Source organism: Cornus florida, unplaced genomic scaffold (genome assembly GCF_030987335.1).
Source record: "Cornus florida cultivar Cherokee Brave unplaced genomic scaffold, ASM3098733v1 CherokeeBrave_3.0.0_Hap2_Chr10, whole genome shotgun sequence".
Classification (NCBI taxonomy): domain Eukaryota; kingdom Viridiplantae; phylum Streptophyta; class Magnoliopsida; order Cornales; family Cornaceae; genus Cornus; species Cornus florida.
Window position 1 is genome coordinate 103947463 of NW_026775580.1, and position 11250 is coordinate 103958712.

Sequence of the window (11250 nt, forward strand, 5' to 3'; positions counted from 1 at the left end):
CAAGTAAGGCGAGTCCTACCATAATTCCACCACTTTTTTGTATATAAATAGAGACCTAGACCTCCAATAAAGATTATGGAGCAATACATGTTTTTCTCTAAATAATTATTGTTGTTTATTAATTCTTTTAGTGAGTTGTATTTTTTACTCTTTATTATTTTAGTTGATTGAAATTTTGCACCTAAAGATTGTAATAATGCCTTACATGTCAATCCTAGCCCTCTTGCCCATCCACTCCCTCTCCTTGGGATGTTTTAAGTACATGACTATAGGGCAAATTGCTTATAAAAAAATAAATAAACTCCTTGCCATCCAATTTTTGCACAAAACCCGCTTGACTAAAAATTTGACCTAAACCCCCTAACTATCGGCTAATAGGGCACATAAGCAAATACAAACATTATGAACTTGAATTTATAAGAGAAGAACTTGGGTGTGCTGTGATACCCCTCAAATCTGAGACACGGGTTGATCAGGCCCAGGCCTAAACCCGAGGGAATATCAAACAATTAATATTTTAAAACGACCACAGATGACAAAATGAAATAAAAATAAATATTAAAAGCTAAAAGAAACTAAAATAAAATCCTTTAAAGATAAATACGTAAAATCCTCAAATAATAAAGATTAAATAATCCAACTCCAAAACCTCCAAGGGTACAACTCGGGAATTCATCTAGTGGACCCCCAATAATAAAAACCAAACTGAATTGTAGAACTAAAAGAAATTCATAACTAAGTCATGAAGAGAGATCCTACGTCGTCGGTAGAGTGAGTGGAAATCTCTGCTCAGCACGATCAAGTCTAAGTCTGGAACTGTCGTTTACCTGAAAAATAGAAATGTGTCAAGCTGACGTGCAAGTTCTATACTACTACAATCCAAGCAGAGACCCGATACACATATACATCCTAAACAATTCAACAATAACTAATAGTCCATAAGTATATATATAATCACACTAAAGGACTCTCACTGACCTACAGGCCGGTCTCAACCTGAATAGAGGTAACATGCTAAAACGCACACGAAGTGGGCATGTGTACTAAAGTCTAGACAGGGTACACCTCCAACCATCGTAGCCAGCTATACATCCCAATACATATACGCTCCCTAACCGTCGATCCTGGGACTCAAGCTCATATTAAGGTACCATAACAATATATTTAAAATCTATCCTGTATCCTAGTAGTGCCGCTCAATTAGTCGTTACCATGACATTACAATCAATAGGACTTAACTTTTAGTTAATCCAATTCTTAATCCAGAGTAGGTAGGTTTTGGTATTTTTAAAACCAAACCGTTCCTAGTATACCACCGTCCCATACCGGTGTATACTATCCAACCATCCAACAATTGATAAAACAGACACTTAAGGTAAATATCAACTAAATCCATCCTTCCAACAATTGATACTAACAATGATAATGAAAGCATCAAAACAGAATTACAGTATATTCATAAACATACTCAATTTATAGTGTTTCATAAAATCCGGTATAGTGCTAAGTTAAATCTTAATAGCATTCAACATCCAGCAGTTGATATTACAGGCAATTACAATAAATATCAACAAAGTCCATGCCTCCGACAATTGATACTAACAGTGATAATGAAAGTATCAAAACAGAATTGCAGTATATACATAGACATGCTTAATCTGTAGTGTTTCACAAAATCCAGTATAGTGCTAAGTTTGTTTAAATCTTAAAGTCACTCAACACCAACTCATCCAAACAAATATAATTCAGATACATGATCATGATATATAGCGAAACATGTTTCAATTATATTATCCATCTCAGGAATTACTAATGCAGTGAGATAAACATTACAAGTCTTCTAACTCTAAACACAGCACTAGTTTGTTTAGATTGTACACTATCCAAGCTATCCTAAATAATCATTTTATTAACACCTCTTGGAACTTTAATATAGACCTAATCCTCAATTAAACCTTCCACCTTCAGTCCTATACCTGTCTACAAACTCCAGAATCCATCCCTTGCATGCAAAATTTACAGAAAACGAAGAAATAAAGGAAAACTGGAGCAAGAGCCTGCTCCAAACAAGTGTGAAACCCGCTCTTTGCCCTTGGAGCTGGCTCCCACACCTTGGGAGCCGCCTCCCATCAAAGGGAGCCGGTTCTCTCCCTCTCTGCCTCTTGTCTTCTCCGTTTCCGACCTGTTTACTCCTCTGTCACCTATCTACCATGGTTCCCAGAAATTATAACCCAACCCCAGTATGTTCCCAGTCCATGTTTAAGTCTTTATTCCATCACTAATATGAATTTAAATCAAGAATTATATAGGCAACTATCAAGTTTTAACAGTTTAACAACCATACAACACATACTGGTATAATTTAAACTTTAGCACGAACAGAGAATGTTTTTTAATTTTCAATTAATCCTGGAACAGTTTAGGAATGTAAAGAACATGAAGCCTAAGGGAGAGGGTAAGGATAGAACTTGTCTTTGAGATTCGGTTCAAAAATCCCAACGTCATCTTCTTAAGTTTCTCCGGCGAACTACCGTAATCCTCCTCTGTTCCTTCTCTGCCTCCACTGTCGTGAATAAGGTTCTAACCCTAGGCAGACATCTTAGGTGAATATTTATAGGTCACACTAATCCTAGACTCAACTAAACCCTAATTTGATTTACTTGGCCCATAGAACAACCTAGGTTATATTCAATGACGACTGTGAACTATAAACCTAATGTATGCAACCAATCCTACAATCACGTTAAAACTAATTAAATTTAATTAAATAAATTCATACCATTAAAGCAATAATTAAAACAACTAATTACAACAAAATAATTAAATAACAATTAAATAATTAATATAATTTAAAGCAATAAGTAAAACAATTAAATAAATTAACTACAACTAAATCAATTAAATAAACATATATACACTTAAACAATAAAAATTGAAATTAAAAAAAAAAGAAAATATTTAAACAATAAAGAAAACACCAGGACTATCCTTTTTTAAATTAGGGGTATTACATATGCCCGGTGCACCATGCAAATCTCCGTGTAATACAGGAGCGGGAGCGGTAATGAACGATCTTAATGTACCCGATGCACCGGGCACTCCCAAGTTATTCTCAATTTATTAGTACTTATGTACACAAACATAATAAAGGAATATCTAAACAAATGCTTTGACCTTGCTTCCAAAGTGGATGGTGAGGATTCGATTCCCAATGGAACAAAGTGGGATATGTGTTTCTTGCCAATGCCAACAAAAAAAATAAATAAATAAATAAATAAATAAATAATAAATAAATTTGACCTTCTTTCTTTTGTGAAACAACACACTACATTCTACCTTTCAAAAAAAAAAAAATCCTAAATTCATTTAAGCAATCAAGTAATTCAATTAAACAATTTCTTCCCAAGATAAAATAAATAAATAAATCAATCAAGTGATAATATAATCAAAACCCTAAATTCCAACACCTGCTAATTGCATCGCAACATCCATACGAAGTCGAATCAACAACCCTAATTACCAATCAAACCCAGCACATTTTCCACCAAAATAGTACCTGAAGCCGTTGTCCCCGCGACGAAGATCCGCATACAACTCTCCGGCGGACCCAATCATCCAACCCTGAACCAACGCATCGGAATACCCGAAAGCGCCACCGCAGCCACCGTCACTTATAACTCATCATACAGCGCCCTTAATGTACGTAACATCCGTAATGGGGAGAACGAGTAGGGCCAAGACAAAGAGACCTAGACCGACAATGATCGGAATAGATGAGTTGGATTTATGGATCAGGCCGACATTGATCCGAACGAAGAGTAGGATTACAAGTGAACATACTTTCCAGAATTCTGAGAGTACAAACATTTAATATTTTTTTTTATTTTTTTTGTTTTGTTTTGTGACAAAAGAGCAAAATACCCCCTTGTACTATACCTATGTTACAAAATGTCTCTGAACTATTTTTTGAAGCAAATTGCTCCATTCAACTATCAAAAGCAAACAAATGTTGGAAATAGTGGCCTAGTTACACACACAACACTATACTATTTGGAAGAGAATAGAAATGGAGGAAAACACTTTTTATTTCACTTGATTGAAAATGGGTACAATACATGGGTTTATATAGGCTTCAAAACATAAATGTAAATGAAAAATTAACACCCCACTAATATAACATTTAGTAGGCAAAACTCCCACTAACCTACTAACATGACCATTACTAGTTGTAACTCTCATGCCCCCCACTAACTCCAATAAAAACTCACATAAATATAAAATTAAACACCAAATAAAAAAGCACCCATGACCTTCAAAGACATTTTAAAAATATAATAAAGTTTAATTTCTAACACCCCTCCCCCCCCCCCCCCCCCTTAAACTTGATTTTTTTTCAACCCAAGCAAACTCCTTAACTTGTGAAAATCTACAAACTTGAGGGGCTTGGTGAAAATATCCGTAACTTGATCTGGTGACTTGATGAACTTGAGCTCCACCTCTTTCTTGGTTATGCATTCTCTAATGAAATGAAATCTTGTATTAATATGCTTGCTTCGTTCATGAAACACCGGATTCTTGGCCAAAGCAATTGTTGATTTGTTGTCCACAAAAATTTCCATTGACTCTTCTTGTAGCATGTGTAATTCCTTCAACAAATTCCTCAACCAAATTGCTTGACAAATACATGAAGTGGCTGCAACATATTCTGCTTCACAAGTTGAGAGTGTGACAATGGGTTGCTTCTTTGAACACCATGTAAAAGCAACATTTCCCATGAAAAAACAATAGCCAGAAGTACTTTTTCTATCATCCAAATCTCCAGCCCAATCACTATCAGAATAACCCACAAGCTTGAAATCATTAGAAAATGAATAGAATAACCCAAAATAAAGGGTACCTTTAATGTAACGAATAATCCTCTTAGCCGCCTTGAAATGAGTCATGGTGGGTCTTTCCATAAACCTACTAACAAGCCCAACTGCAAATAATATGTCCGGCCTTGTGCATGTTAAGTATCTCAAGCTTCCAACAAGACTTTTGAAAAATGTTGGATCCACCGTCTCTCCATCTTCATCTCTTGATAATTTAATTCCAACTTCCATGGGCGTGTTCACCAATTTACAATCTTCCATCTTGAATTTCTTGAGAATTTCCTTAGCATAGCCTTCTTGGTGAATGAAAATTTCATTTTTCATTTGCTTGACCTCTATTAGTAAGCCATGATGCCAATGTCCGTCATCTCAAACTCTCGAGCCATAACCTTCTTAAAATCTTCAAACATTTTTGGATTGTTACCTATGAAGATTAAATCATCCACATACAAGCAAACAAAAAATATATCTCCATTCTCACTTACTTTGGAGTAAAGAGCATGTTCATATGGGCAATTTGAAAAATTATTGTCTTGAAAATATTTGTCAATTCGCTTATTTCACACCCTTGGTGCTTGCTTCAAGCCATATAAAGCCTTCTTCAATTTCAAGACTTTGTTTTCTTGCCCCTTTACAACATAGCCCATGAGTTGTTGAACATATACCTCTTCTTTAAGAAACCCATTCAAGAAAGCCGATTTTACATCCATTTGGTGGATTCTCCAATTGTTTTAGGCTGCCAAAGAAATTAACAATCTAATTATTTCCAAATGAGTTACGGGTGGAAATACCTCATCATAGTCAATTCCAGGTTTTTGGTTGTACCCCTTGGCGACCAATCTTGCTTTATATTTTTCAACTTCACCATTTGCATTCTTCTTTGCTTTATACACCCATTTGACACCAATTGCCTTTTGCTCTTTTGGAAGTGTAGCAAGCTCCCATGTGTCATTCTTCTCTATGGATTTAATTTCTTCATCCATAGCATTTCTCCATTTTTTGTCGTGTGCCGCCTCTTCAAATCCTACGGGTTCACAATCCACAAAGAGACAAAAAAGTATTAGATCACCTAACATTTCCGTTACCTCATCCGTTTCGTCATATATGTCACGAAGACTCCTTATGCGAAGTGGTGGTGTATCACTTGAACTTGATGATGATGGAGTTGATTGATCTTGAATTGATGGTGATGGAGGTGATGTTAGTGGAGAAATGGGCTGCTACATGCCTTCATTATCTTGCTCCTCTTCCGAAATTGGAAAAATATTATAGTCTTCATTTGGAGTATTCCAATCCCATGTGGCTCCCTCTTCGAATTCAACACTTTACTAATGACAATCTTCCCATTGCTTGGATTGTGCAACTTGTAGCCTTTGAAACTTGCATCATAGCCAATGAACACCATTTTTTCACTTTTGTTGTCTAACTTGGTCCTCTTTTCATCCGCCACATGCACATAAGCCATGCTCCCAAAAACCCGCAAATGAGAGACACTAGGCTTTCTTCCGCTCCATGTTTCTTGTGGTGTTTTGTCTTGCACATTTCTAGTAGGACACCGGTTAGACAAGTACACCGCACAATCAACCGTTTTAGCCTAAAATTCTTTAGGCATTTCCTTGCTTTTAAACATGCTTCGAGCCATATTGAGAATGGTTCTGATCTTTCTTTCTGCAACTCCATTTGGTTGGGGCGATCTCGGAACCGTTAAAGGATGGTGAATTCCATTTTCTTCACAAAATTTTTTGAAATTATTTGATGTGAATTCACCACCTCTATCGGATCGAAGAGCCTTTACATCATAGCCACTTTGTTTTTCAACAAGTGCTTTAAATTTCTTAAAAATTTCATACACTTCCGATTTTTGTTTAAGAAAATACACCCATATTTTTCGGCTAAAATCATCAATGAATAATAAAAAATAATTATTCTTACCAAATGATGATGGAGAAATTGGACCACAAACATCCGAATGGATAAGTTGTAGTGGCGCCATAGCTCTTGTGGTAACTTCTTTAGGAAAACTTTTCCTTGATTGCTTTCCAACGAGACATCCTTCACATAATTGATTTGGATTGCTAATGAAAGGCAATCCCTTCACCATCTTCTTTTTGGCCAACAACTCTAATCCTCCAAAATTCAAGTGCCCAAGTCTCAAGTGCCAAAGCCAAGTTAAATCATTAAAACAAGCCTTCAAACATTTGGCCTCGTCGGCTTGAATATTTAACAAAAACATACGGTTCTTTGTCATTGGAACCTTGGCAATCAAATTACCCAATGGACCTCTTATCGATAAACTACAATCCTTCATGGAAATATTATAGCCTTTTTTTCTAAGAGTTGTCCCAAACTCAAAATATTATTCTTCATATTAGGCACATAATAAACATTAGAGATAAATTGATGATGCCCATTCCTCAAACAAATCAATATTTTACCTTTCCCTCTTACCGGAATTTGTGATAAGTCTCCAAATGTCACCTTGCCATTTATTGATTCATCAATATCAACGAACTTCTCTTTGCTACCACACATATGGTTGCTAGCACCAGTGTCAAGATACCACACATTTTCTTGATCACTCCTTTCACCTTTGTATGCCAACAATAAAGTTAGCTCCTGTGATACCCCTCGGATCCGAGACACGGGTTGATCAGGCTCAGGCCCAAACCCGAAGGAATATCAAACAATTAATATTTTAGAAACGAACACAGAAGACAAAATGCAATAAGAATAAATATTAAAAGCTGAAAGAAACTAAAATAAAATCCTTAGAGATAAATACTTAAATCCCATAATCCAAACCTCCAATAGATTAAACAACTCGGGAATCCATCTCTAGTGGACCCCTAATAATAATCCGAACTGTAATAAAAATAACTGAAAGAACATCCCAAAATAAGCTATAGAGAGAAGTCCTACGTCGTCGGTAGAGTGAGTAGAAATCTCTGCTCAGCACGATCTCGTCTAAGCCTGGAACTGTCGTGTACCTGAAAAATAGAAGTGGGTCAGGCCCATGCGCAAGTTCTATACTATTACAATCCAAGTAGAGACCCGATACGCATGTACATCCTAACCAATCCAACAATAACTAAATAGTCCGTAGATATATATATATATATTCACACTACAGAACTCTCACTGGACTACAGACTCGTCTCAACCTGACTAGTAGGCACCATGCAAAGCGCACCAAGAGTGGGCATGACTACCTAGACCTAACAGGGTACACATCCAACCATCATAGCCAGCTATGCATCCCAATGCATATACATTCCCTAACCAACGACTCTGAGACTCAGGCTCATATCGTGGCACCATAAAAATATATTTAAAATCCATTCCAAACCAATGTGTCACTCAACTGTTTAATGATTTGACACAAAAATACAGGTAAGACTTAACTTTTGTAGTTAATCCATCCCTTAATCCGAAGTAGGTAGAACTAATCCCCTTGGTATGTCACCGTCCCATACCGGTGCATACAAACCATCCATTCAGTGTTGATAATATAGATAACAGTAAACATATCAATATCAACATATCCAATGCAAGTATAACAAGAATGTGTAAAATAGCATGCTTGTTCAATACTACTAGTACATGATTCTCTAACAAATTTAAAATGCAGAGAACAGATATAACCATCATGTAATCCATAATAAACATAATAATAATAATATTAACATGCTTGCTTGTAACCATACCACCATACTCAGTAAGTTGATAAAAACCACAATTTTGTAAACATCAACTAATTCATTATTAAGCACCACAGAATTTATTTAAGTTGACATGTTTAATCTCTTACCCCTGCTACATGATTTAAATATCAAACTCCTAATTCAATTGCTAATTTAAAATTAAACAACTTGAATCATCCGCAACAAAGCAACCATGTAAACTTTCTTAAAAGTTTTATATTGTCTCTTATACTAACCTCCTATGGTATAATATGTATTCCACGACTTTTGAAATTTTAATAGGAACTTAAACATCACTGAGAACCTCTAATTAAACCCTCAGTTGACCCCGGAAACCCATTAACCCAAGCACAGTAGCTAACAGTCTCGCAGAAAACCAAAAAAAATCTGAAAACCCTTTAAGGAGCCGGCTCCACACATGGTGGAGACGCCTCCAAGGCTTTAAGAGCCGGCTCTACTCATGGTGGAGCCTGCTCTACTCTTGGGTGAGCCTACTCTTTTCAAAATAGAGCGGGTTCTTCCCCTGTTCCCTCGTCTCCTTCAACTCCGGTGATGTCTGGCAACTTTGTTCCTCCAAACCAAGTTTCTTACTGATTAAAACTAAACCCTAGTGTGTTCCAGAGTTAATTAAATTCATTACTTATTAATTAAATTCAATTAGAACAAGAATCAAGCAAAAGCAATTTCAAAGCGAGTAGAAAACACATACAAGAACCCATACTGTTTTGAAACAAATAATTGTGCAATCAAATTAATTTATCTTTATTCCATCCTGGGATTGAATTATGGATGCAAAGAACACAGGCCAAAGAGATAGAGTTAGTTATAGAACTTGCCTGTGAGATTTGGTTCAAAAATCTCAACGTCTTTCTCCTAAGCTTTTCCGGCGATTCTTTCGTTTTTCCCTCTCTGTTCTATCCCAGATTCCTCTATACACCTCTCATTCTCTATATGCCGTGAATAAGGTTCTAAAACCCTAAACAGAATGTAGTACATGTATTTATAGGCCACCCTTAAACCTAAGTCCAACTAAACCCTAAACTGAAACTCGGCCCATAGAACAACCTAGGTTTTATTCCAAAGTTGGCTGACCTGAAAACCTAATAACTATATGAGTGCCACCTTCCATACAATCACGTTAAGATATAAACTAATTAAATTTAATTAACTAAATTCAATGTAAACAAGTTTGTAATTAATACAACTAAAACCAATACGTAAAACAACTAATAATACAATTAATCAAATAATCAATTAAAACAAAACAAAAGTCAATTAAAATAACACTTAAATCAATTAACTTAACACATAAACACTTCAGCAATTAAAAATGCAATTTAAACAATAAAGTAAATCTAAAAATGCAATTTAAATAATAAAGTAAATCTAAAAATGCAATTTAAACAATAAAGTAAATACCAGGACTATTCTTTTGAAATTAGGGGTATTACAGCTCCACTTCTTCATCAACAAAATTAGCCTTTTCTTCAACATTGTTAGCAACATTTCTACATTCCGAAGCATAATGACCATACTTTTGACAATTGTAACATTGAATTTGAGACTTATCGTACCTCCTTCCATATGACCTTGAGTAATTTCCTCTACCACGACCTCTTATTTGTTATGAGTCATGGACTTTTTCTTCATTGTTGGTTGCGTGTTAGCCGCTTCTTTCTCCTCTTCCACGGCCTCTTCCTCTTCCTCAGCCACGTGCATTTGCATGTCCTCAGCCCCTTTAATTTCCTCTATGTTTTTCGTCTCTTTCGTTCAACGAAAACTTTGTTTGTAGCACTTGCTCCAAAACTTCTTGTTTCTTTACCACCTTTTCTTTATAAGCTTGCAACAAACCCATGAGTTGATCAACAGTCATGGAATCCAAATCCTTTGACTCTTCAATGGCTACAACAATGTAGTTGAATTTGGAATCCAACGACCGAAGGATCTTTTCAACGACCCTTGTATCAGTCATAGTGGTTTCGCCATATCTCCTTAATTGATTTACAATAGCCAGTACCCTCAAAAAATAATCTGAAATTGATTCAGATTCCTTCATATACAATGCTTCAAATTCACCCTATAATGTTTGGAGGCGAACCTTCTTCACTTTATTAACTCTTTGGAAGGAATTTTGAAAAATCTCCCATAGTTGCTTTGCATTTTCTACACTAGCAACTCTTTATAGCATTCCATCATCCAAACATTGATGGATGGTCATAACCGCCTTTTGGTCCTTCTTTCTCATGGCTTGTAAAACATCTTTTTCGGCTTGAGACAAAGTTGCCTCAACTTCTGGCTCATCATAACCTTTGGAAACAACTTCCCACACATCTTGTGCTCCCAAAATTGCCTTCATACGGATACATCAATTTTCATAGTTATCTTTGGTGAATCGAGGCATTTGAAATGGAACCGAATTGTTTACCATTTCTTCTCTCTCTCATAAACTAGCTCTGATACCACTTTATTGAAAATAGTGGCCTAGTTACACACACAACACTATACTATTTGGAAGAGAATAGAAATGGAGGAAAATACTTTTTATTTCACTTGATTGAAAATGGGTACAATACATGGGTTTATATAGGCTTCAAAACATAAATATAAATGAAAAATTAACACCCCACTAACATAACATTTAGTAAGCAAAACTCCCACTAACATGACCATTACTAATT

At 35.7% G+C, this 11250-nt stretch overlaps 1 protein-coding gene across 1 annotated transcript; it reads right to left on the reverse strand.

Annotated features, from left to right (window-relative positions):
- Window positions 1-5602: 5602 nt before the first annotated feature.
- Window positions 5603-10928, reverse strand: LOC132278305 (uncharacterized). The gene is made up of 4 exons (XM_059780102.1): window positions 10775-10928; window positions 10424-10603; window positions 7307-7459; window positions 5603-5895 (listed from the first exon to the last, which is right to left on the reverse strand). Exons 1-4 carry the CDS (start codon window positions 10926-10928, stop codon window positions 5603-5605), a joined length of 780 nt encoding a protein of 259 aa, XP_059636085.1.
- Window positions 10929-11250: the final 322 nt, after the last annotated feature.